This window comes from Melospiza georgiana, chromosome 1, assembly GCF_028018845.1.
Source record: "Melospiza georgiana isolate bMelGeo1 chromosome 1, bMelGeo1.pri, whole genome shotgun sequence".
In the NCBI taxonomy this organism is placed as follows: domain Eukaryota; kingdom Metazoa; phylum Chordata; class Aves; order Passeriformes; family Passerellidae; genus Melospiza; species Melospiza georgiana.
In genome coordinates this window covers 5,009,529-5,037,179 of record NC_080430.1, presented here as the reverse complement: position 1 = coordinate 5,037,179, position 27,651 = coordinate 5,009,529, and the positions used below count along the sequence as shown (strand labels likewise).

Here is a 27,651-nt window from a genome sequence, read left to right as displayed (position 1 = left end):
ATGCCTGACAGTGGCAGGAGGATGCTGGGCTCAGTCCCTTCCACTCCCCTCTTTGCACAGAGCTCAGGCCAAGCACAGTGGGCACACAAACGTGCAGAATGTCAGCTGTGCACTGGGGAGATGGAAAATGCAGTGTGGAGCCATAACAAGTGGAATATGGATTTAAATATTTTTATTATTTCCCCAGACAGGGGGGAAAGCTATAGATGGCCCACTGATACTGAACCTGGCAGCTTCACTCTCAATCCCCAGGCTTTATTTATTTAGATATTTAACCTCCACAAGGGGAAATGGGTGACCAAAATGTTTTTGGTGAGTCCCTCCAAGGAGTAGGTCCCCTTTCCCACAGGCCAGGGCAGTTCAGCATTTCTTTCTGGCACCTTTTCTGCCTTTGCTGAGTGCAGTGTGAGATGCAGAGGTGGTGAATGTCATCTCAGTTGTGCCTGAACCACGCTGTCTCTGCAGGCTGGCCCCTATCCCATGTGGCATGAGCCTTCATCTGATGTGGTCAGTGCTGTGGTGAGCATCAGACAGGCAAGATAAGGGGTTTTCTGTCTGTGAAGGTGCAGGTGAGCACGCAGGAGAGTGGATATGGGGGCATTTCTGTTTGTTTTCTGTCTGTCCCTGTAGTTCTGAGCTGCTCTAGCCAAATAATTTTCCTGTTAGTCACTAAAATGCTGCTGGTGCCCAGATCAAGGGTGGCATTGGCACAGGCTGCCCAGGGAAGTGGTGGAATCACCATCCCTGGAAGTGTGCAAAAACAGTGTGGATGTGGCACTTGGGGACGTGGTTTAGAGGTGGATTTGGCAGTGCTGAGTTAATGATTGGACTCAGTGATGTCAGAGGTCTTTTCCTGCCTTAACAATTCTATCATCTAACCAGTCTGTCTCAGTTCATCTTTAATGACACAAATTAAAAGCTAAGACCTCCTTTAAAAACTGATGCCTTGCTCTTCAAAGGCCCTGGGAAGCTGTTCCCTGCAGCAGACCTGTTGCATGGAGCACAGGAAGAACACTCTGTAGGGGCTGCAGGCAGGGGGTTACCTGGCTCCCTGCTTTGTTTTGGCAGTGGGGATTTGTGCCAGGATCTTCCCCTGGAGCCACAGGGCTTGGATGGTGGAAGAAGCAGCATCAGCCTGGCCCGTGATGGGGACCCTTGCAGTTCTACATCCCTGTCTCTGTGACCAGGGATGGGGACACAGCATTGCATGTCATCTCTGTGTCTGGTCTCAGGTGCCAGCTCCTGTTCCCCGGGCACCTGGAATGTCTGTGAAGGGAGCCCAGAGGGTTTGACCTGGGCATTCTGAGTCATTCAGAGGTCAAAAGTGAAAGGTACACCTGTACCCTCCAGAAGAGGGGCTTCAGCTCCCAGATGCCTTCCCCAAACACCTTTTTTAATATAAATATTAGTGGAGACAAAGTGGCTCAGAATTAACGAGAATCCGTGGCTGGTTCTGCTCTCCTGAGTCAAACCCCAGGCCGGCCACCATTTTACGCAGAACTAATCATCACTTCTGCAGGAGCCTGTGTGATTTTATCCCCTGCCCTCTGGGGAGTGCAGGCCAGGCAGAGAAGGAGCTGTAGGAGCAGTGAGCAGGGTGGAGCTGAGCCAGGCCGGGCTCAGGAGCTGCCCGGGCCAAAGTCCGGCTGGCACAGCGCGCCGTGCCCGGCGGCTCCAGCGGATCCTGGAAGGAGCTGGCCCGGCTCCTGCGTGGGCTGCTGTGCAAACACCCGTGCTCAGGCCAGCTCCCGGGGGCTGGGAGGGTGGCTCAAGCCTTCAGGTGGAGATTAAACACCAGATTGCTTGGAAAAATCCAGCCCTGGGTGGGTGGGTTGGAGGCGCTCCGCAATACTCGAGTGGCCAAGTGACAGAAAGTCATCTGATTGATAGCTGGGTGATTCACATGGAGAAAAAGACTTTGTACTGTTGCTTTGGGAAAGTAATTTGTGAGATAAGAAGCCTTTGTGATGGAGGTAGGAACGCCTTGAATCCATCAGTGCTCTGTGGCCCCTGCAAAGCTTTGAGTGCTCCTATTTCGTTATGGTTATGTTTGTCTTGTCCACCTGCAAGTGTGCCCTGCACAGTGGCCTTCAGGTGCTCCCAAATCCCCAAGGAAATAGTGAAAAATTTGCAGATCACTGTCCTTAGCACAGCTATTGAGTGTAAGAGTGAACCCTGTGCTGAACTGGTGCAGAGGGTCAGAGGAAATGCTGCTGCTTTGGCACATCTGATGACGTCTGTCCTTGTCCTGCCGTCAGGACTGGGTGATCACTGTAAATCCCTTTCAATTGAACTGTTCCATTCCATGGATGTGCATGGAAGTCCCTTGTGATGGGCATGGTGGATTACTCAGATTGCTCACTACTTTTGGGCTGCAAACTCTTGTTTTGGGGGCTTTTAATAATACAGAGCTGTAGGCTGTGGTTCTCCTCTTAAATAAGCAAGGATAGAAACATGTTGAGTGGTATTTCCCTTTCAGAGCAGAAGTCAAATCATCACAGTCTAGTTGTGAACTGGAAATAGTGCAGTGCCATCCACAGTAAATAAGAGCCCAGAAGAATTTAGCAGATCCTGAATTCTTCACAGTGAGCTGTCTGCACCTTTTACTGTGTGAGGTGGCAACAGGGCTGCTCTATCCCAAACCATGAGGATTCTGCAGGAGGGTGGGGGACACAGGGTGATGGGCACAGCTGGCTCTCACCAGCTCTTAATAACAGTGAGATCTTGCCCAGATACAAATTTAAGGCTTTGGACATCCCCTGCATGGGGCAGTGATTGATAAGGAAGGGTTGTTTGAGGAGAAGGTGTGAGGGTGAGATTTGTTATCACAGGGCAGAACAGGTGAAAGTGCACACAGAAAAACTCTCAAATACCCTCTTCCTCTCAGCCTCTCCCCTCTTCCTCTCTGTCCCTGCCTGGGGAGTGCCCTGGGGAATTGTCCCCCTTTTGCAGGGTCAGTGCAGTGTCATTGCAGGGGGCAGCTGATAACGCTGTTATCTACAGCTGGCTGATGCAGATGGGGGCTGATGATAGTGTCAGCCACAGAGGGGTGATAACCCTGGAATCACCATGCTGTGGGAGTGTGTGGCTGGAGGGAGGTGTGTGAGCTGGGTCTGTGGGACAGAGAGGTTTGGGAGTGTGCAAGTGATGAATAACCAGTACCTCAAATCAGAGATTTGGGCTTCCTTTTGTTGCATTGGTGTAGTGTGGAGCTGTGGAGCAGTTTGATGAAGCATCCTTCAATTAACATACCAGTCTGGGCCAAGCTCCTGGAGAGCTTTCCTTGCTGGTGGGAAGTGTTCATACTGCAGCCTCAATGCCTTCTGCTTGCCTTTCAGCACAGAACTGCAGCTTTGGTTTATTCTACTGGAATCCTTCTGCTGATTTCCTCTTGGAGAGTGGCTTTTGGGAAACCTCAGCACCTCGTGGTTAATAAACCACTGCTTTGCTGCTCCTTGGTCTTAGTCCCTCTGTGCTGGTGCTAACAGAATAGCAAGAGTCATTAGAGAAATATGCAAGATATCCCAGTTATTTTTCTTTGGATAGTGCCGGTAGCAAGTAAAAGAGATAAACAGAGCTGTGCTTAGCTTATTACATCATTGGTTTTACTGAAAGGGTCAAGGTCCAGCTCTGGATGTTGTTGCAGGCTATATTTGAGCTGCTCCTGAGCTGAGCTGTGTTGGGCCAGAAGAAAAAGAATCATTTTAGTGCTCTCCCTGTGTCCCTTCCGAGTGGTGCCTTGGTAGAGGTCATGGTGAGACAAATCCTGCCAGGTAATTTCTTGGCTTTGCACTGGAAAACTCTGCCCTTGGCTCCTGTTAAGGCCCAGGAGCTGCTCCTGCCCTGGCAGAGACAGCAAGGGAAGCCCTGCTGACATATGCTGGGTGTTGGGGCTGGCAGGGACCATCAGGGCTCCCTGGGTGGGGACCCACAGCACAGAGTGGGCTCTGTCCCACTCCTGTCCTGCTGGGATGGCTCCTGGGGGCTTTGCTGGCTGGATCTGCTTCTCTGGTGGCTTAGGCTGAGGTCTGCTTGCTCCTCTTGTGACATGGCTGGAAAGAAGGACTTGAGGACCCATGCCCATTTTTGCCTATTTTTGTTTGGATTGGTGATGTTGAGACTCCCCACAGTGCCCTTCCTGAGCAGCTGAAATGTCAAAGACATGCACAACACACCTGGCTGATGCTGTAGAAAAAGGGAGAAAATGTTTGTTTAATTATTCCAATATTTCAGCAACTTCACCTCCGTCATTTCAGGTGTGAATAAAATCTGGTGTGAGCCTGTAAGGGCTGAGGATGTGTTTTCACAATTGGCTTTTGGACTCAGCACAAGAGGTGCTGAAGATTGTGACTGTCTTCATCTCTGGATGAGAATGAGCTAGTTCTGGTATTAGTCTGTGTCCAGGAAATCCTGTGCTGGAGAGCTTCCCTTTCAGGAGCCCAGTGGGGCTGTCCCAGGGAGGTGGTGTGGTGCCCTGAGGTTTGAGGAGATGGAACAAGGCTTCCTGTACCTGGTTCACGTTGAGAAATTAATTTGCCTTTCAGGCCAGATGTTGCCAGAGAGGTGCAGTTTGGTGTCTCACCCCTGTGGGAGCTTCCCAGGCTGTTGTTGCTGTGGGAATCACCAGGAGCTGGTGAAATTGCCTGTGGAAGAACGTGGGGTGTGGTGAGCAGGATCTCCCCTCGGTGCGTGGGGATGTGACCTCCTCCCTGACCCATCTTGGGCTGGATTTCTAAAACCTTGGACAGGAATGGTTAAAGGGCTCTAGGACATCACCACCTATGTCAGGAGTGTCTCCAGCCCAAAGAGGATTCTTGCTAATCCCTGCTTCCCTCTCTTTCCTGCTTCCTCTCCGCCTGCCCCGAGTGTGGAGCACTGGCAACACCCCAGGTCAGGACCATGGGGGATCCTGGCTGCTGCAAGCTGTGCTAAATGCTTTCCTGGGACACAATTTATGTCCCATAAAAGCTCCTGCAGGGTGCCTTGCTGCAGAGCTCTGTTTTGGGGCTGTCTCTGATGTAATCTGTCAGGACAGGGGCTGCTCTGTGACTTACTGCTGCAGGTCTGCTTGGGGATGGGTGACCAGTTGCTTACCTAGCATTACCAAAGCAACGAGTTGTTGCTTTCCATGACTCATGAAAATGCACTGTAGGCTCTCTTAAGAATGGCTGAGATCATTTTTTGGCTGGCTCTGGGCATCTGGTTTCCTTAGCACATAGCAGTGGGGGTGGAGGGAGGGGGATTTCCAAACTCGTTTCTTTGGATGTGTGATCTGGTTTTCAGAGCTGGCACAGAAAGTACTTCATTTTAAAAAGGGGATGAAAGAGAAAAAAGACCTGTAACTTCCATGTCTGTTTGGTTTTTGTAGCATGTTTCATTTAGTCGTGGTTTGGTGTAAAAAGGGGAAAGGTGCTAGTAATATTTCAGAGCTGTAGGCTGCGGTTCTCCTCTTAAATACGCAAGGATAGAAACATGATGAGTGGTATTTTCCTTTTAGAGCAAATCTTTCTGGGGAAGGAGAAGGAGGTACAGAGGAAATTCTACAAACTAAACTGTAATTTCATTAATTTCATCTTTTTCTTTTCTTTTTTTTTTTTTTTTTGCTGTCTTTCCTCAGATAGGGGACTTTGGTGCAGCAGAGCAGAGTCTTAGCAAGAGGTGTTTTAATGTTTGGTTAATCTGATTATTATTTTAAAAAATATTTATTTATTTATGTGTAGACCCTGGATTCACTTTTCTGCGTTTTTCCTGTGTGGTTCAAAGGCAGCAGCACAGACATCCTTGAGAAGCAAGTGCAGCAAGATAAACATTAACCAGAAGAGAATCAGAGTGCTGTGACAACTTCAGAGGGCAGGAGGTCCCCAGGTGCTCTGACACCTCTGCAGCAAGGCTGCAGCAGCCTCTGTGTAATCCTTCCCAAGCCCAGCCACTGTCTGCAGGCACCTGAGAGCAGGCAGAGAGAAGGGAGGGGAAATCCTGAGCAGGCAGAATTGTTTGCATAGGGAGATTTGTGGTGCTGTGGGTTTGGTGTGCCCATCCTTTGCAGGGCTGGCAGGAATAAAACAATAACCTGTTGCCTATTCATACATCTCATACATGATGCATAAATTCCATTCAAACACAGGATTCTGTCTGGTCAGTGTCAACTTCTTCCTCTGAATCCTGATGGCATCATCCTGCCCGAGCAAGGTGAGAAGAAGTTCATTTCTCCTGATAATACGGCAAAAAATTCTCTTTCTCTGAAAGATTCAGGTGTTCTGTGGCTGCTGTCTCATTGTGAGTCCTTTCTTTAGAAAAAAGTATCCTACATAGCATAGTTTCTATTTTAACATTTTAAACCTAAACTATAGGTTTAACCTATAGTTATAACCTAAAACTATATTTAACACACTACTTAAGAGAATCAATACAGCATAACTTTCTAACACAACACATATAATATTCATTTGAATATTTGCAAAAAGCCAATCATAAAATAGGCATTTTTCACACTTCCCAAGCCCAGCCACTGTTTGCAGGCGCCTGAGAGCAGACAGAGAGAAGGGAGGGGAAATCCTGGGCAGGCAGAAGGTGATTGTTTGGATAGGGAGATTTGTGGTGCTGTGGGTTTGGTGTGCCCATCTTTTGCAGGGCTGGCAGGAGCCAGGGTTTGGTGCAGGAATTTGATATCTGTGAACCAGCCTCTAATGCTGGGCATGGTCAGTGCTGGAGCTTGTGGGGTTGGTTCTGCAGCCAGGGGAGGCAGAAGGGCGTCCTGGTGTGCTCAGGGCTGGAGCTGCAGATCCGTGCTGGGAACAGCAGCAGCTCCATGGGCCGGCCCTGGGCCAGGGCTGAGCAGAACAATGTGACTGAACAGGCTTGGGCTCCTTCCCTGGGAGCTGGGCTGGGACAATGCAGGAACCCAGAGCTGTGCCAGGAGCTCCCCTTGCTCTGAGCTCCCCTTGCCAGGAGCTTTCCTTGCTGTGAAAAACGCCAATCGCTTGTTTTTAAAATTTTAAAAGTTTAATAGTAATAAAATGGTTATAAAAATAGTAATGCAATTAGAGTAATAATAATTTGGATTAGGACAATATGAGACAACAGAAACAAAGAGTTACAGACAGTCCGGGTATCTTTTTCTGGGCAGCACAAGCCTGGAAAAGGACACACATTAACAAAGGATTAACCCTTAAAAACAATAACCTGTTGTATATTCATACATCTCATACATGATGCATAAATTCCATTCAAGCACAGGATTCTGTCTGGTCAGTGTCAACTTTTTCCTCTTAATCCTAATAGCATCATCTTGCTCAAGTGAGGCAGGAGGAAGTTCATTTCTCCTGATAATGGAGCAATAAATTCTCTTTTCTCTGAAAGATTCAGGTGTCCTGTGGCTGCTATCTCACTGTGAGTCCTTTCTTTAGAAAAAAAATCTTACACAGCATAGTTTCTATTTTAACCTCATTTTATAACCTAAAACTGTATTTAATTCACTACTTAAGAGAATTAATACAGCATAATTTTCTAACAGAACACATATAATATTCATTTTAATATTTGTGAAAAGCTAATAATAAAATAAGCATTTTTCACACTTGCTCTGAGCTTCCCTTGCTCTGAGCTTCCCTTGCTCTGTGCCCAGCGAGCAGGAGGAGCTGCCCTGCTTCTGTTTGTGGGAAAAGCTGATGAAAAGCAAAGCCCTGGAGCTCGAGGAATGGCAAGCTGAGCTCCAGGGAGGTGATGGAGCCACCCCAGGGCTTGGCTCGGGGCTGCTGCCTGCCCAAGCACCCTGTGCCAGGAGCTGCCGTGAGCCCCACAACTGCTCAGGCCCCTCATGTTCTCCTCCACCTCTGAATTCTCTGCATCTTTGCCAATTAGGTTGGACAAAATGGATAAAAAACACTGATTTAACCAAAAATGTAGTCTTTACCCTCTTTTTTTTCCATGGATATTTAATGTATTTAATTATTTATATTATTTATATGCATGTATTTAATGCATGGCCTAGCACATCACAGATCCAAGCCTTCTGGGTCTTAATTGTTTTGTTCCATGCAAAAATAGGAAACAAACGTGACCTGAGCTCTTCTGCTCTTTGTGGTGCTCGTGAGGAGTATTTGAACACATGTCCACAGTTTATTTTTCTGAACTGGTGGGCAGCTGCAGCCCAGGGGCCTGTAGTGCCACAGTGACACTGCCCCAGGCCCAGCAAGACCACGGGATGAGCTCTGTGAGATCCAGCACAGCCTTTTTCAGAAGGTCAAGTGTAGCCATGATATCTTCTGAAAAATCCTTTCCTTAGGATTTTCCCTGCTGAGAGGCCTCAGGAACAAAATGTAAACATTGGTTATCTGCTGCTGTGGAATGCAACAGGTGCATCTGGGATTGGTCTCATGTGATTGTTTCTAATTAATGGCCAATCACAGTCAGCTGGCTTGGACAGAGAGTCTGAGACACAAACCTTTGTTATCATTCTTTCTTTTTCTATTCTTAGCCAGCCTTCTGATGGAATCCTTTCTTCTATTCTTTTAGTATAGTTTTCATGTAATATATATCATAAAATAATAAATCAAGCCTTCTGAAACATGGAGTCAGATCCTCGTCTCTTCCCTCATCCTGGGACTCCTGTGAATATGGTCACAGTCAAATCCTTATTTATAGACTAATTTTTACCATCAGGTAAATTTCTGCTGGGCGAGATCCACCTGCAGCTGTGAACCTGGTGGGTTTGGTGAGTAGGGAATGCCAGCAGATGAACTGGCATAGCTGAATTCCATGGTTTTACCCTGCTTGATGCTGGATAAAAGAAGTGGGAACAAAATTTGGAAAGCTGTTCTGCTGTGTTATTATTTTATTGTTTTTCAAACTGCTGTGCCTTGGTATTGTCCCCCAGTGCATAATGTTCTTTTGACTAGGATAGCCAGTATCAGGATACCCCAAAGGGGCTGCTTAATTTCTAGGCAGGTGTTGCTATCAAAGCTGTATTTTTTGATCTCTAATTTACAGATGGAGATGTTGAAGGAGCCCACCTCTCCAAAAAATTAAGTCATTCCCTGTCCAGTCTAAGGCTCCCAGTGTATAGTGTTGGCAAAAAGGAATTTTAGATTACATTCTTTCCTCCAAAAAAAATACAGATTTATTTCTTTTAAAGCAGATTTTTCTATTCCTCCATGTTTGAGCATTTTAGACATGACTTACACTCCTTCAGCTTTTGACATATGCAAATACTTCTTTTTAACAAAAAAAAAGGGGAAGTGTGGATTCTGATGTAATCATGTGACTCCAGGAACAAGGTTCTTATGAAAAACACAGAATCCTGTGAGAATTTGCAATGCTCAGGGTTATCCCATTGTTCAGCAAGAAATGAAGCAAAACCTTCTACTCCCAGCTGCCCCATCCCTTGGTGTCCATCTTGTTGCAAGAGATATTTGGGCTGTGTGGCTTTTGGTAGGTTTTTTGTTGTTGTGGGATTTTATTTATTTATTTGTTTGTTTTTTTTGTTTTTGTTGGGTTTTGTTTGGTTTTGTTTCTGGGGTTTTTTTTGGTTTTTTTTTGGTTGTTTTTTGTGGTTGGTTTTTGTGGGTCTTTTTTTCTTAATGGTGTGGGGTCTTTTTTATGGTTGATGTAGTGAAATATTTTTCTCCTTGCATTTTCTCCTTTGCATTTCTCCTGTGAAATTCACAGATCTGTGGCTTTGAGGCTCTCAGGTGCTCTCTGGGTTGTGTCTCTTGTGGAAGCCTTGCACTCTTCAGGCATTTTAGAACCAAGAGAGAGCCTTGCTGCTGTTGTGGCATGAATCAATGCCAATTGAAATTGCCTTGTAAACCTAAACACTTAAAATGCATTGGAGCCTCTTCTCCCCAAACCCTTTGGTTCCCTGAATTTCCCTTTCTGGGGTGGTTGGGTTTTTGTGCTTTTTTCTGACAATCTCTCACAGGAGGCTTGACCTGGATGTTTGCTGTCTGTGCTCTTGCCAACCTGCCTTTTGCAAAAATAAATGAAATGCTTTTCCATCTTGGACAGCAGCAGGCTTGAGACCTCAGACCGGTGTTCTGATAGTACAAAAATGATACAAAAATGAGGTTCCTGTGGGACAGGAACTGGGGGACTTGCTTGGGTGCCTCAGAGCTCTCTGAAGGTGAGCACCAGGCTCATGCAAGTCCTCTGTTTTGTAAGTTCCCTTGGGTAATCCCTGTTAGCTGCCTCTGGAGGTATTCAAAACCTGCCTGGACGTGCAGCCTGCTCCAGGTGAGCCTCCCTCAGCACTGGGAGATCTCCAGAGCTCCCTTCCCAGCAGAGCCATTCTGGGATTCTGTGAACATCTGGAAAACAAAGCATCCTCAGAGGGCAGCTCTCCCACCACAGGCAGGCAGAGCAGCGTGTTCCTGTACAACCTGGGAGATATTTATCCTGTGACTAAGCAGGAAAGAGATGGAAAAGGTCCTGTGAGATCTTCTCATCCACCTGGTGTGTATTTATTGATAGGGGAGACAGGAGGGGTTTGCTCAGGACACTGAGGAGGAGCAGCAGGCACCCAACTCTGCACACACATGACTCAACCTGCACAGTTGCAATTGTTGCTTGCAGCAATAGGATTTTGTAGTAAAAGGGCCAAAAGCTCTCGACTTGATGTTTTTGGCATATTTGGAGCCTTCTCCTTAACTTGCTGTCAGTTTGTGCAGGCATGAGCTTGTCTTTTTATAGCATTCTAGGAATAAGCTAATTTTACTTGATATTTATGATGGAGTAGGTGGCTTGAAAACTAATAATAATAAAGGGGGGAAAAATAGAAGCCTTTTGGAAAGGAGAGGTCAGCCAGCTGGACCTCTGCACAGCTGGCTCTGCTGGCCATGATGTACAGCAGAGGCTCCCAGAGGAGGTGTCAGAGAGGTGCAGGTGGAAATGCTATTGCCATGACAAGCAGAGCAGTGCTGGAGTGTCAGCCCAGAGCTTGGGGACCATCAGCATTGCTTGGTTTGTCACTGCTTGGTAACCACAGCACGGTGAACGTGGGTTGGGTTTTATTTCTCATTCCCCAAACGCAGCTCAGAGCACTGGGGTTGGAATTGCTGAGCGTGGAGAGCAAAGGGACAAATTCTGATCAGGGAGGGAGTGGAGCATGTGCTCCTGTAGGGAATGGGAGCAGGAATTTCCTATCCAGGCATGTGCTGAGCTGCCTTCTCCTACTGAGGCTGTGCTGGTTTTTGCTCTTAGGATCACTTTGCTGGCTCCAGAGGTCAACACCAGTGTGAGATCAACATTTAGGGTTAAGGATGAGAACTGTTCCATGCTGCAGGTGAGCAGCCAATCTTCCTCTGCACCTGTGACATCTTTTTGCTGCTGGTGGCACTTGGTTGGGGCTGTTCTGCAGACCCATTTCCTGACACCACAGTACATTTTGTGTGGGTTTTGGAAGTGTTATGGGACATCTCTTGGCTGAGTAGTTGCTCTGTGGCAGGGGGAGAAGCTCTCCCAGATGCATGGAGGGTGTTTCATGGGACAGGCAGTGTCCCTGGCACCACTGCTCTTTCTCTTGGCTTTTCCTGTGGAAGTGACAGTATCACAGACGATGTTTTCCAGGAAGACTTCCAGCACTTGTAAAGAGCTCTGACATGGGCTTTGCCTCCCTTCCCTCCTCCACCAGACATCTCCTAGGGAGGAGGGAGCTGGAGCAGGGCACAGTGCACACAGGGAACAAATCTGCCTTATTATTATTTAATTTAGAGAGAACTTGGCCTAAAGATGTAAAAAGAAATTGCAGGCACTGTCTGGACACCACCTCTCCTCATCAATTAGTAGCATTAAACTCTCAGCAGGGAGAATTAATTAGAAAACTGAAATCTCTCTATCATGACAGCCTTCTGGTTTGCATTGAAATGCAGCCAGAGGACTGGAAAGGCTTCTGTATTTTGTTTTGATACACAGGCATATGTTTCTTTCCATCCTGGAAATTAATTCTGTCTGTCTGTAATGGAGCCGTGGGAATCAATATTGAGCTGAGCTGTGTTTCTCCAGAGCTTTCTTCTAAAAGGAGTTGACTGCTTCCCCACTGTGCCTAATAAGTGACCTGATTTTGGAGCAGCTGCTCTGCCAGTTCAGAGGTGTTGCCCAGCTGCCCTGGTGGCTCATGGTCTCTCAAGGGTGATGGGCTTCTCTTTTCTGAAAGTCCCCAGGTCAGACTTTCTCTGAGCTGGACAGAATGCCCACATTTGTGACTTTCCATTGCTCCACACCAGGCTGGACGTGGTAGGAGAGGAAATTACTCATCCCACTGCCTCCCCTGCAGTCTGCTCTTGGCCCTGGTGAGCTGTCATGCTCTCCGTCTCGACTTCTGCAATGCCCTGAGCTGGGTTTAGAGGCAAGACCCAGCTTTTCCTCAGTGTCATCATCCTTCCTTCCCTCCACCAGGCTTGGGGAATGAAGCAGAGTGAGTGCAGCCATAGGAAGCTGCTGCCTTGCACTGGGGGAGCACTGGGTGATGGCACAGCTTGGGCAACTCTGCTGCAATGTGTGCACTGCAGCAGGCAGTGCTCAGGCTCTGCACAACCACAGCTTTGGGAAATTTGGGTGGGGAAGGGCTGGCAGGAGAGGCAGGGCAGACCTGGGAGGCCCTGAGAGAGCTCTGAGCTTTGGGCAGTGTGTGCTCTGCAGGCTGTGAGGTTCTGTGAGCCCATGGCTGTGCTCTGCAGGCTGTAAGGTTCTCACAGTCAGGTTCCTGATCTGTTGGTGGCTCATTTTTTACTGTGAAGGCAAGGGCACTTGAGTTCATGTGATACTGCAAGTTCAGAGGATGAGAATAAAGCCTCTGTGGAAGCTGCCCCACGTGCTTGTTTCATAACCCCATCACCACCCCACTGATGGCAGGCATGAGCCAGCAGCTCATGGGGGCAGCTGAGTCCTGGGGCTGTGCAGAAACCTTCTCCTTGTGCCCAAAATCACAGATGGCAGCTCATGGGGGCAGCTCAGTCCTGGGGCTGTGCAGAGCCTGCTCCTTCTGCCTAAAATCACAGCTGGCTTTTAATCTTTGCTTGCTACTGAGCCCTCATTGAGCTCTGCCTTCTCCCACTGGAGATTCCTCACTCCAGAGCTGCATAGCAGAACCTCCTCCCCCAGCAATTTGTGCGGATGAACAAATTTGCAGACACTCTGATTACACCCCAAAGCCCACCTCAGCCCCTCTGTGCCTAAATTCAAGTTTTCAAATTGGGCACTTAAGTGACCAAGCCTAAAGGATCCTTATCTCCCCAGATGAGGCTGAACCAGGATTATTCACACACACAGCCCTGCTTGTGAGGATGATGATCTGCACCTAGGGGAGAGCACTGTCCTGCATCATTTTCCCTTCCACAGGACAAAATCCTGTCCTCAGGCAGTTCTCTGTGTATTTATGAATCAGGGGGAAACCCTGATGCCAGCTACACCTACAGAACCCTCTGATGCCAATGAACATTCCCCTCTAAGTGAACACTTAGAACATGTGAAGAGTTGCATGAGCAAGGAGAGGACCTGCCAAAATTTGTGGTGGCTGTTGGGGTCCTGGTCTCTCCATGTGGTGTGGAGGTTGTGCTTCTTGCCCACAGAGAAGGAGCAAATCAACCAGGTGGCTGCTGAGAGAGCAGAGAGTGGTCAATTATTCCTGAGCCCTGGGCTTTGCAGTCGATCAGAAAGTCAGGCTGGGATCAATAAAAGCCAGGCAGGCTGCAGGGGAGAGGCTGTGCTCGTTAAAGAGAAGCTGTGCAGGGGGATGGCTGCCAGGGACTATTGATCCCTGCAGCCTGGGGGGAAATGCTGCATTTCAGGGGCTGGGGGAGGCTCCTGGCATGGCCAGGTGTGTTCCCCATCCTCTGTGCAAGGTAGAGAAGGTGGGTCAGAGATGGGCTGGGGTGAGAAGTGGGGGTTGGCACAGCGGCATCAAAGCCCTGGTCCTGCCTCGATGCCAGGCCAAGGCCATGGGATGGATCTCCTGTCACATTCACATTCTCTGAAAAATCCCTTCGCCCAGGGTTTTTTTCCTGGGAAGCTGAGAAGCCTCAGAGAAAAGGGAAACAATTCTTATCTCATTTGCTTCTCCTGTGTTGTGCTCATGTGGAATGTGTTTGGAGATTGTTTACCCACAGGTGATTGTTCCATTGGATTCTGCTGTGAGTTGTTTTCACTCTTTGGCCAATCAGGGCCAAGCTGTGTCGGGACTCTGGAGAGAGTCAGGAGTTTTCATTATTATCTTTTTAGCATTCAGTAAGTATCCTTTCTGTAAGTATCCTTTATCCTACCCTTCCTGTCTACCTTCTTTTTAGCTTTCTGTAAGTGTCCTGAAAGGATACTTACAGAAGGCTAGAAAGATAATAATAAAATATATATATAGTATATACTACAGTATGACTATATATATGAAGTATATATATATATATATATATATATAGTATATACTATAGTATAGTTTAGTATAGTATTCTTTAATATAATATAGCATCATAAAATAATAAATTAGCCTTCTGAGAACATGGAGTCAGATTCATTCTTCCTTCCTGCCATGGGGCACCCCACAAATACAATAATCTCCCTCCTTCCCAGTCCAGAGCTTGGTCCCTTAGTGTTAAAATCCCTGTTTGGAGCATGTTGGATCAGCCATGAGGTTGGTTATGCAGTTGATACCTGTTGGAACTTAGGGCATAGAGAATATTTCTCTGTTTTGATAAGCCTTCATTTTTAAGGAAACATTGCTTTTAACTTTTGTTTATGGAGAGGGCTTCTAACGCTTTGAGATGAATTAGAATTGATGAGTGCTTAAAATAGATAATAGTATATTTTATTACAGGGTGAACAATTTAGGATTTGGGGTTTTAGTATGGAAGTAGATAGAAGACAAAATGGAAGATTTCTGGGTGTTGTTTGGTGGTTTTTTTCCTTTTTATTTACTCTATTTTCTGTTGTGTTAGTGGTATAGAATGATTAGTTGGGGAGAGCTGCAATGTAGATGTTGCATGATAGAGAAATAATTAGTTGTTGGTAGAAAAGTAGAAGTAAAGTATGTTTTAAAAGTTAATTGGCCAAAACAGCTGTGAAAGACCTTGGAATCCCAGTCCCAGGTGCAGATTCCAGCTCTCAGGCCAGGCTCCCCATGGCAGAGCCTTGGCTTTGCAGTTCTCTGGTGTAAAGCTCCATTCATGGAGACTCCTTGTTTCTGATACCACATGATTTTCTCCCAATTGCTTTTCCCTGGAAATATTTTTTTTCTGAAACAAACTTTTCTGATGGCTTATTTCAGCTGAAGGTTTTACTGTCTATTCCTGCTTTTTGGTTTCTGCTCATTCTCCTTCCTGTTTTTCCCAGAAACATGGAAGAAAGGGGCCTGAAGCTTCACTTTTCCACATATACAGTTTTGCTTTAATTTCCCTCCCACAAAATCTTTGGTCATTTGAGGAGAAGGACAAAAATAAGGCAACAAAAACCTGCAGGAGGAAGAAATGACAACATTCTTCTGCATTGGTTTTTATTTTATATGTAGAAATACCTTCCCTTTGCTGTGTTCACTTGGAGGGGAATGTTCATTGGCATCAGAGGGTTTCTGTAGGTGTAATCAGGGTTTCCCTCTGATTTAGAAGTGCACAGAGACCTGAGGACAGGATTTTGCTCTGTGGAAGGGAAAATGATGCAGGACAGTGCTCTCCCCTAGGTGCAGATCTTCATCCTCACAGGCAGGGCTGTGTGTGTGAGTTATCCTGGCTCAGCCTCATCTGGGGAGCTGAGGATCCTTTAGGCTTGGTCACTTCAGTGCCCAATTTGAAAACTTGAATTTAGGCACAGAGGGGCTGAGGTGGGCTTTGGGTGTAATCAGAGTGTCTGCAAATTTTCTCTGTAAAAAATGTGAGTTCAGTAGACACAATTCTGTGCAGACCCTGATAGAAATAAAAACCCAAACAGGTGGGGAACATGTGTGTTGTCTGGACACTTGCTTTGCTTGAGCTGTCTGTTACATGTAAAATAGGTTAACTCTGAGCTGATGGGGCTGTGGTGTGTGATCTTTGCTGATAGAAGAGTCCTTTCTAATCCTTTTGATTTGCTTCTTTGTTTCATTGTTCCAGAGGTTTGAGATATGTATGGAAAATCAAAGCTATTTAATATGCCAGTATACATTGCTGATTACTGCAAAGGGAATATTACTGCAAAGGAGGAAAAGGGACTGAGAAAAATACCAGTACCCAAGGGGGCTACAAGAGAGCTGAAGAGGGACTTCTTACATGGACATGGAGTGATAGGACAAGGGAGAATGGTCTTAAACTGGAGGAGGAGAGATTTAGATTTGTTATTAGGAAGAAATTGTTTCCTGTGAGGATGGAGAGGCCCTGGCACAGGTTACCCAGAGAATCCTGGAATCCCTGGAAGTGTCCAAGGCCAGATTGGACAGGGCTTGGAGTAACTTGGAATAGTGGAAAGTGTCCCTGCCCAACGCAGGGGGTTGGAACCAGAAGATCTTTAAGATCCTTTCCTACCCAAACCTCTCTGTGGTAATGTACTGGATGGAGTGTGCTGTCTGGAACATTTTGCTTATAAAAAGCAATTTCTGAGAAGAGGATTTGTTTTAAGATCTCAGTGGCTTCTTCAAAGGGCTGTCATGGATGGTAACAGCAGGACTCAGGCAGGTTCCAAACCTCTCATTGTCGGTACACGTTGTGCTGGAAGGAACAGGATGGCTCAGGAGATTTTTCTGTCGAGTGCAGCTGCCCTGGCTGGGTCACTGGCTGAAGGAATCTCCACTGAGCACGATGGATTTTGAACACAGATCTGTTCTCCCAGCAGCAGGGGCTGTGAGAAAGATTCTTGAGCAGTTTTGGGGTGTCATGGCCCAAACTGGGGAGAAGAAGCCTTGTTTTTATGAAAAATCCTTTCCCCTTAGGATTTTTCCTCCAGAGAAGCTGAGAGGTCTCAGGAACAAAATGTAAACATTGATTATCTGCTGCTGTGGAATGCAACAGGTGGATCTGGGATTGGTCTCATGTGGTTGTTTCTAATTAATGGCCAATCACAGTCAGCTGACTTGGACACTGTTGGTGCCACAAGCCTTTGTTATTCATTCTTTCTTTTTCTATTCTTAGCTGGCCTTCTGATGAAATCCTTTGTTATATTCTTTTAGTATAGTTTTAATACAATATATTATCATAAAATAATAAATCAGCCTTCTGAAACATGAAGTCAGATCCTCAAGTGCTACATCTACAAGGATGCACAGTCTTAAATTGCTATTTTTTTACTTCCCTTGTGTGGTGTGTCCTTTGGATAACCTGGGTGGAAAATGTCTTCAGGGCAGGGTCTTGTGTGTCTGAAATGGCACCAAAATTTAGCTGTTGTTTTGTGTATCCCAGAATATGGATCCAAGTTCCAGGACAGTTCTAAGTGCAGCAGGTTGAATGTTCTGTAGTGTTTTGAGAAAACTGTAAGGATGAGATTGGGATGATCAGAGAAAACCTGAAATATTCCAACTAACCTGTAATATTCCAACTCTCCTGTGCCAAGCCTGCAGGCTGCCTGAGCTATCAGCACACATCCATTTGTGTTCTCACCATTAAAACAATCTCATTTGCTGTTGTTTTTTTACACTACCCCAGCCCTGGCCTCTGAAGCTTTTTGAAAATAACATTTACAATAATATTTTTAACAGTTCCGTAGTATACAAAACTCCAGCGCTCTGGCAGGACTCCCGGAAACTTGCTGAAAGTTAATGTGGTCAACTCTTAAAAAGGAGAGATTTTTTCCGCTTGACTCTTGCTTGTTAAACTCTCTGAGCCCAACATGTTCCCTGCTGCTTGAAAAAACAAGGAAAGTCCCAATTTTAGCAATGCTGCTTTGAGTAGCTTTCCAGCCAAGCCCTATTTCAGGGGCAACTGTGGATTATTATTTTTATTTTTATATTTTTTTTACAGTGGCGTGTCCCTACACCTCCAAACCAAAGTGCTGAGTGGTGCTCAGGCAGGAATAAGTTGGTGCTGCTTTCCCTGGAAGCCTGGGGGTGATAAACTGCACAGGGAGATGCTGTTTGCTTGTGCTGCAGTAGTGGCAAGACTTGCTGACATGAAATCTGTGTTTTATGGGGGATGCTGAGCCTCTGCAGGGCAAGAAAAATTCTTTTTGGGGTGGGTGATACTGGAAATCCCAAATATCAATAGCAGCTCTCAGTGCTGGGCTGCATCTTCCTGCTTTCCTAACTTAATTCCTCACAGTAAATCCCCTGATCACTTTGTTTTATCTTCCCTTCCATCCAGGAGAAAATCACACTTCTCCATCTCTTTCTCTCCTGCTTTGCTTTCTGTAATTTAGGTCCACAAAGGCAGGAGTCATGGGTGTACAGACATGTCATAGCTGAACTGTTGTCTCCCTTGAGCTCAGTCTTCTTAATCCCTTCCCAGCCAGGAGTGTGGGAAGAAAAAAAAAAAGAAAAGCAGGGATTAATGTTAAAAGTGGATTAATAACCTTGCATGCATCTCTCATGCAGATACTCATACCCTGCACTCATGCAGCTGTGAAGAAGTTGAGCCACTCTGCTAAGTTCAGCTCAGGCAAATCAAAACTGATAAAAATCAATTATTATAATATTGTTATGTTATAATATCATAATATTATTATTGTTATATTATTATATTGAATATAATTATTGATATATTATGATATTAAGTATAGTTATTGTTATATTAATTATTGGTATATTATTAATATAATATTCAATTATTGATATATTACTATATTAATTATTATTAATTCAGTTCTTATTAATAATTCAGTTCTTATTATGTTATTATTGTTTTCCCCTGGATCAGAGCATCTGTTCTGGGCTTTCCTGCAGGTGAAGTGACTTCCAGCAGTTCCCTGAGCAGACTGGAGCAGGCAGAGTCTCTTGCATGCACATCACAAACCTGGAATACATTGCCCCAGCATCTTGCTGAGCTCTCTCACTGCTTGGCAGGTGCTCACCAGGGAGATTTTGAGCAGATTTACAGGGTTCTGTGGGTGCAGTGGCCACTGGGAGCCCATTTTCAGATGCTCTCAGGTTTTGTGTCCCAAAATGCCAGCGCTGATCAGGGAGCTGAGTGCGAGGAGAAGCTGCTTGGAACAGCATCTGTAGGAAAAGGATTTTCCCTTTTTTTTTTTTTCCCCATCTTATTTTTCCCCCCCTCCCTGTTTTGGAAGGGACATAATAATAGGACAGAATTTGTACTAGAAACAGGAATTTGTCCTTCTGGAACAGGAAGCTGCTGGTATGTATTTTTGGGAAGCCACGGAAATCACCAGTGTGTGCAGTCCAGTTTGAAGGCTGCCTGTCCTCAGCACTGAGCACATTTAGCATTTTCTGCTAAATCAGAAAACCCTCCTTTCTCCTGTGTATGTGTGGAGATTTCCTGCCCTGTGTGCATGTCTGGTTTGCTCACCAGGGCTGGGCAGGGGGGTCCCAGGGCTTTGCTGGGGCAGAGGTGATGGAGAACAGCACAGGGGAGGGCTCTGCTGATGGAAAGGTCCCCTGTTTTTTCCAGGGCTCATTTGCACAGTTCCTGTAGATGCTTGTTTTTGTGACTAGATATGGTTTGGAAAGGTCTGGAAGCTCTCCAGGAAGGCATTAGAAAAATCTATTGCTCTGATAAGGAGAGTCAGCCTGGGCTGTCCCAGGAATTTACAGTTGATCCAGACTGTCTGCCTGTGGCCCTCACTGCAAATTATGCACACAGCTTAATTCCTGGAAGTGTCACAGCACCTTTGAAAGCAAAAGTGAAGGTTTGGGCTGTTTCCTGCTCTTGTTATAATCAGATGGAATTTTCACTCTGCTTTCTTGCTGGTTTTCTGCTCCCTCTTGATTCGGTGTTGCGCAGACTGAGCGGTTCTTTCTCTAGGTAGGATTTTTAACCATTCAAGCTGTTTGGTTTCTTCCTTTTCTCCTCCTTGGTGTTGGAAATGGCCCTGGGCTCTCAGGCTGATGGTGCTGTGCTGGGAGGAAGCTGCAGGAGGAGGAAAAACCCTCTCAGGGCACTTGGATGCCTCTGCTGCTCTCTTATCACCTTCCCTTCCTGCTCGTCTCTCTCAAAAATAGGTTGGATAAATATCCCTGTGCTCGCCAGCACTGAGGCACCAGAGCTGCAGAAAATCATTTTAATCCATGCTTGGGACCATTCCTGGTCCTCCTCAGATTTGTTGCTGTGTTTCAATTGATTTGACCAAGCCAGGAGGTTTTCAAAGTGCTTTTTCCTCCCATTTGTGACCAATGCCTCATATTTAACACTCCAGGATCCGTGTCAGTGTCCTGGAGCTTTCAGTGACTGCAGGGCAGGAATGTCTCACTCCCTCTGCAAGTCTGATCAAGTTCTGGAGTTGTTTCTCCCTTTTCTTATGCTGTCACACAGGTTTATGACCAAGAAATCTGAGGGCTTATCAGGCAGCTAAAGTGGAATTTGGTTTTGTTTTCTATCACAGTGTCCTTTAAAAGGTGCCCATCTTTAGGTGGATTTTGCCTTTGTTCAGTCTAAAATGAGGCTTTTCATTAGTGAGCAGGACAGGCTCCTGTGGGCTCAGGCCTGCTTTAGTTTATTGGTGGCCAAAAAACCCCAAAAAACCTTTCCGGGTGCAGGAGTTTGGCTGAATGCAGGGTGGCATTTGGCTGAATGCAGGATGGGAGGTCACTGAGCCCCTTCTCTGCTGGTTTTGGGAGCAGATTAAAGGCAGAAACTCTGGAGGGCTCCTGGGGACACACCTGCCATGAGGGATGGATGTATGGGGCACTCACTGCTGCTGAGAGCTGCCTGTGCTCAGCTTTTTACCCATGCAGTCAGAGGAAAGCTGGTCCAGCCTTGGGGAACCTTGGCTTGGAAGGCCTAAATTTAGGTTTCTGCTTTGATTCAGCACTGCGTTTGCATGTCCTGCTGTCAGTCTGTGCCCCAAGTGAGTGTTACCCCACAGGGATGCTGTGGAATCTGAAGTGTTAAAGATGGTGTTGCTTTAGGGTTACATTAATCATGTAAAAACACATTAAAATACCATGTAATTAAAACGTTCTGCTCTTAAGGAAGCACAAGTTGTTTACCGCAAGATTTTAAAGCCATTAAGGTCCCAGGTTTATGGTGTTACCTTTGGTGTGTGCAGAGGAAGGCAGACCCTGCTCTCCATTCCTAAATCAGGTTCTCTTTCCCAGGTGATGGTGGAGACAGGCTTTGTGAAGAGATTTTTGTCATGTCAGAATTCATCTGTAACTTCTGTGTATGTTCATTACAGGGTGGATGCTTGAGAGAGAAGGATAAGGCACCAGAGTCTGGGACCGGTGGAATGGAGGCCTGATGTAGATGGAAAGATGGGTAAGAACTGAATTCCCCTGGAGAATTCATTTTCTGCAGCCTGATAATTTTGGTTGGGACTACCAAATGTGCCAACAGACTGGGAGAAATTGCTAAGATGCTCTATTACATTGCTTTCTGATTTATGTTTGGCATTTTAGTGGTGCCAAAATTGGACAAATTTTCTTCTTATTCTGAGCGTGATCTGGTGGTCATGTTCTAGGTGGAGTCTCTGCAGAGCAACTTCATTCCCTGCAGATCTTCTCCCAAGGAATTTTCTGTTTCAAACAAAGCTTGAATATATTGCTTTTTTAAGTGGTAGCCTGGATTACTTCCACCTTCTCCCTCTTCTGCTGGAATAGTTGTATGTCAGATGTGTGGTGCTGAGGGAAACTTTATTAGGTGGGAATTATTTGTAGTTCTGGAGGTACATTATGATTTCCATCTATCTCTATAGATAAGAACTTTCTCCGAAAGAAAATTAATTGTTAGGAATTGGGACCACTTGGAAGTGCCTAAATGGCTTCCTGACCTGGGGACCCAAGAAAGGAGGAGAGATCTTGGAGGGTTCCTGCTTGAAGCTGAGCACTTCACTTGCACATCTGCAGCAGTTACACAATTCACCCTAAACTTTTCAGGGGTGGCTGAAATGGTGCTTTAAAGAATAAGAATTAAAAAGGAGATATGTGTTAAATTTAGGGTTTGTTCTTGCAGATGTGTAGAATCACAAAATGGTTTGGGCTGGAAGGGACCTAAAAGATCATTTAGTTCCACCCCCTGCCATGGTCAGGGACACCTTCCACTGTCCCAGAGTGATCCAAGCCCCATCCAACCTGGCCTTGGACATTTCCAGGGATCCAGGGGCAGCCACAGCTTCTCTGGGCACCTGTGCTGGGGCCTCACCACAGAGAATAATTTCTAATACCCAGTGTAAATCTTCTCTCTGTCAGTTTGGAGACATCTCTCACTGTCCTGTCATTAACTACCCTCATAAAAAGCCTTGTACAAACGTGATTTAGAGTTTGATACTGGTCTGAATTTGGAAAATAAAAAGTGTGGAGCCACTGCCACGCCTTAAGTGTTTATTCTCCCCTATGGAGAAAGGAGGAGAGTGGTATTTACCCATCCTGGCTTTATGTGTTGTTTTTGCTCTTTCTCTGTTACCTAGAAAAGAGATTTTGTGGGAAGAGAACTAATTTGAAGCTATGTTTAAAAAAAAAAAAAAGGGAAGGGGAGAGAAGAGAAAGTCCAGATCTGCTTCTTCAACATAAAGAATGACAAATTTCAGTTTAAAATCCCTGGTGACTAACCCCAAAATTTTTTAGAAACATTTTCACTTTGAAGGCAAAAGCCACTGCTTTGTCAAGGCAATGTGGGTTATTTTAACAAGGAAAGCTCAGGCTTGCCCCGAGCACCAGCAGGGAAGGAGTTGCTGGCTCCAGCCCATCTCTCAGGAGATTGTAACTTGGGTGATTTCTTGTACAGAGAGTGGCTGATAGAACCTGCTCAAGGTGCCTTCAGCCTGCAAATGTAATATGGGTACACCAGGGCAGCATTAATTGTGGGAATTCTGTGGTGAAGAGAGGCACTGTGGCTGGTTTTGGGGATTTTTGGAGTCTTGTGCAGGTTTGGAGTTCTGCTTGCAGTAGGGTGTGGGTGGAAGGGGCTGTGCATGTCCCTTCACCAAGGTTCATTGCTGTGGCTCATCCCCAGCAGCATCCACACCTGTGTGGGGTTAGATGTGCCAGGATGTGTCCAGATGGGGTCAATTTGAGATCCTGAGTCGCTCTGTGGGGATCAGATGAGTGAGGTGCTGTGTGTCCCCATCAGTGTCACTGAGAGGTGTTTGTCTGTGCAAGAATCACTGTGATAACTTTGCTGATACACAGGAATTCGGGTTGAATTTTGAGGGTTTCACTTCTCTCCCCCTTCCTCGTATATGTGTTTGTTTACTCCATGCTTTGGTATGAGGGAGTGTTTTCAAGGAAAGTACAGAGAATTTGCAGTCACATCAATGATTTCCTTCTGGAAATTTCCTTCCTCCTTCCCTTCACAGGAGATGTGTTGGATGAGGTGATCTCAGACAGCCTGTTCCAGATCTACCTTTTTTTTTTTTTTTTTCTTTTTTTCCTTTTTCCAGGATCCTATTTATAGCCTGCCCAGTGTCTCCGGGTTCAGCACAGGACTGTTCACTCCCAGACGTGTTCTAGGGAAGTTGCATGACCTTGCATGGAGCCCACAGGAGGGGAAGTGGGGACTTCTGGTGTCTCTGTGTCGTGCAGTGCTTGGGCCAGCCCTGGTACCCCTGGGCCAGCTTGGGACCAGCCCAAGTCCTTGGCACTGAGTCTTTTTATTCATTTTATAGTTCATTTTCAGCTGCAACCTCTCCTCAAGTGTCGCAGACATCTTTTATGAAAAATCTTTTTTTAGGATTTTTCCTCCTGAGAAGCCGAGAGGCCTCAGGAACAAAATGTAAACATTGATTATCTGCTGCTGTGGAATGCAACAGGTGCATCTGTGATTGGTCTCATGTTGGTTTTTCTAATTAATGGCCAATCACAGTGCAGCTGGCTCGGACTCTGAGACAGAGCCTTTGTTATCATTCTTTCCTATTCTTAGCCAGCCTTCTGATGAAATCCTTTCTTCTATTCTTTCAGTACAGTTCTAATGTAATATATATCATAAAAGAATAAATCAAGCCTTCTGAAAAATGGAGTCAGATCCTCATCCTCGGACCCCTGTGAACACTGTCACACTCAAGGGTCCAAGACTCTTTGTAATTTGGTCAAATGAGTGTTTATGACACTTTTAAAGGTGTCTGCATCTTCAGTGCAACACAGTGGAAAAACCCTGCACAATAAGTATTAAAAATTGCTGGGTTTAAACATGACATCACAGCAAAAATCATATTTAAAAACCTGCCCAACTTGGTACAAAAAGCACCAAGCTTGTTTGTTGCTCAAGTTTTATTCCTTTTGTTTTAAAAATGATTTAAGTGTTCTCAGCTGTGTTTATGAAATGCTGTGTGTGTGCATGTGTGATGGTGATGATGAAAACTGCAGGAAGGCTGATCTGTTCTGCTCAGGGGACATCCATATAACTCAAAGGTTTAGTGCTTTGCTGGGCAGAGTGTGACTTTGCTTCAGCAGAAAGGTCACCTGAGGTGTGGGATCTGGGAGAGTGATGCTGTTTGCAGTACTGACAGAGTGTGTGTGATTGCAGGCTGGGCTGGCAGCAGGCACAGCAGCTTGCTGCGAGCTTGTCTGAGCAGCCTTGGCCATCCAGCCCAGTTCCTTGGGGGTTTTGGGGCTGTTGGAGCTGGTGGGGCAGAGCAGAGCCTGTCCCATGGGTGTCTCACCCTCCCATGCTGTGTTTTCCTCATTCCTCAGCAGGCACTGCTTTCACTCTTCATTTCCTTACTGCTCTCAGCTTTCCCTTTGTGTGCTGAGAGAGGAAGGATTAATTCATGTTGAATTGCAGCACTTTATATTGTAATAAGACACATCAGGCTTTCTGGCTCAGGTTTTGTTCTTTTTGAGAGGTGTCTGAGCTAAAAGGTGCCCATGGTCTCCTTCTCCCTTTCCTGGCATGATGCTGCCAATTTATTTACAGACACCAACAGGACAGGGCTGCTATGGAAAGTGTCTCGAGCTGTTTATTTTTCAGCATCAGTCTCATTACATGATTATGATAATGGAAAGATGCTAACAGCTCACAATCCAGGCAGCAGGCCAGAAAACTTAATTTTACAATATACTTTATAGACTTCTTGACCAATCACACAAAGCAAAAGCATATTGACAGTAGTTCTGTCTAACTACCATAAGCACATGTACCTTTGGTTAAAACAATGCTTGCTTATTTCAAATACAATACCTGTTTGTAAAAGAAAATGCACAGAGCTCCATTCATAAGCTTAAACTTCTTAATACCTTGCTAGATAAACTTTCTGCAGCTTAGAAAGCCATTCAGACCAGCACTAATACACAGATTTATTGTTCTATTTGCCCTTATCTTTTCTACAGTTTAAATAATTTTTTTTTCTGCTGGCATATTTCAAAACTGCTGCTTTAGCACTGTTCACAATTCTGCTGTATCTGAGGCCTGTCTTCTGCAGTTTTCCTAAAACCCTCTAATTTTATGGATTCCCACAATGGCACTGCACCCATTGTGCCCAGGTATCAAATTTAGGGTGCTCTGGGCAATGTGGGATTGGACCTGCATCACATCTGGGATGTTGCAGCTGTTGCTGCAGCAACAGATAGGAATTCATGGGCTCTGGGCTGGGATTTGAGCACTGAAAGTTGCTGGGCTGGGAGGGAGAATGAGTTCTTTATGATCCCTCAAATAACCTCCAGAAGTATCAGAGTCAGTCAGGGGAAATAACTTGCCAGTTACATTTCTTTGCTGGGTAAACATTTTTCTCCTTTCAAGTGTGCTCAAGAGAGAGGTACAGGTTGTGGGGAGAGGTAATATCTTTTATTAGACCAAATGATAGAGGTGGAAAAATCCAGGCTGCCTTTTAGGCACGTAAGTCCTTCTTCAGAAGGAGCAAATTTTAAGCTTAGCAGGGGAAACTGCTGGAATAATTGGCCCAAGTTTAATTCAATTATGTTAATCCATTAGAGGAAAATTAGTGTTTGTGGAGCAAAGGGCAGATTTAGCAAAAAAAGTTGTGAAAGTTTCTTGTGGGATGAGAAACCTGGCACCTTTGAAGTGGTGAGGAGTAGCAGAGCTACAGGCATGCAAAAATCTTCTTAAATGTGGTTAGTTTTGCTATTTAAGATATAAGATTTTTAAGCCCCTGCTTGCAGCTCTCCTGGAGTAACTTTAGTTCACAAAAGCAAATGAGAAACGAGGGGTTTGTCATGAGCAGTGTTGGGTTTATGGCTGGATTGTCATGAGCAGTGTTGGGTTTATGGTTGAGCTCAAAGATCCTGGCTCCTGTTCAGCATCCACTCACTGCCTAGGTGAGGGGGGCAACAGCTGCTCCCCAAACCCTTCAGCAAATCTTCCCCCACCAAAAGCCACCTAATTCCACCCAATTTGCCCCATTAGCCAGGAAGGGATGAAGGCTCTGAGGTGGCTGCACCTCCATGGGTTGTGCTCCTGAGCTGCTGGAGGTGAGGAGCTGAGAGAAGGAAGGGGAACGACTGCCAGGATGTTTTCCTGGGGGAAAATTGGCTTCCTAGCTGGGCTTTGCTGTCCTTCAAGCATGTGGGGATGTAGAGGGTGTGAAAGATGCCAATAAATTGTTAAAATCAAAGTTTTAGAAGTTTAATAGTAATAAAATGGTTATAAAAATAGTAACATAATTACAGTAATAATAATTTGGACGGTTTGGATTAGGACAATATGAGACAATAGAAACAAAGAATTACAGATGTCCGCGTACCTTTTTGTGGGCAGCACGAGCCTGAAAAAGGACCCACATTAGCAAAGGATTAACCCTTAAAAGCAATAACCTGTTGCATATTCATACAACTCATACATGATGCATAAATTCCATTCAAACACAGGATTCTGTCTGGTCAGTGTCAGCTTCTTCCTCTGAATCATAACAGTGTCCTCATGGCTGAGCAAGGTGGGAAGAAGTTCATTTCTTCTGACAATGGAGGAATAAATTCTCTTTCTCTGAAAGATTCAGGTGTCCTGTGGCTGCTATCTCAGTGTGAGTCCTTTCTTTAGGAAAAAAGTATCCTACATAGCATAGCTTCTATTTTAACCTTATATAGTTATAACCTAAAACTATATTTAACACACTATTTAAGAGAATCAATACAGCATAACTCTGTTAAGACAGCACATATAATATTCATTGTAATATTTGCCAAAAGCCAATCATAAAATACCCATTTTTCCCAGGGGCGCTCGTGGTGATGAGTGTGCCCAGGGATGGGCTGAGCAGGGTGAGCAGCAGCTCTGCCAGGGGCTCCTCTCCCCTGGAATTTTACTGTGCAGGGATGGCTGTTTTGGGAGTGGAGGCTTGTGGTGAACCACAGATGTAACCTTGCTTTCCCTCCCTGCTGAGCTAAAGCAAACACCTTCTGCATCCCGAGTCCTTTTCCACTGCAGAGGGGTGAGGGAACACGGGCATTGTGCCATGGCACAGCTCGTCAGGAGAAATTCCTTGTATGATTTGTGGCCTGACCACTGAAACTTCCACTTGTGATCAAACTTGCCATCCCAAATGCTTTGGGTTTGGTGTTTGTGAGGTACTGATCACTCAGTTTTAAGGGCACTGAGGTGCAGTCCCAGCAGCTTTGCCTTTGCTTTTGGTTTTTCCTGGGGAAATTCAGAGGGCATTGAAGTTCTTCATGATCTCACTCTGGCTCTCAAATGGGTTCTGCCATAATACATGAAT

General features: G+C 45.6%; 1 protein-coding gene across 2 annotated transcripts in view; it reads left to right on the top strand.

Annotated features, from left to right (window-relative positions):
* LOC131087011 (mitogen-activated protein kinase kinase kinase 3-like) overlaps nucleotides 1-27,651 on the top strand; it is an 80,485-nt gene that overhangs the window by 2,484 nt on the left and 50,350 nt on the right. For both annotated transcript variants that reach the window (XM_058030370.1, XM_058030362.1), the window contains exon 2: nucleotides 21,229-21,308. In XM_058030370.1, the coding sequence (XP_057886353.1) occupies nucleotides 21,305-21,308 (4 nt within the window). In that variant the 5' untranslated portion in view covers nucleotides 21,229-21,304. The remainder of the gene's footprint in view (nucleotides 1-21,228; nucleotides 21,309-27,651) is intronic.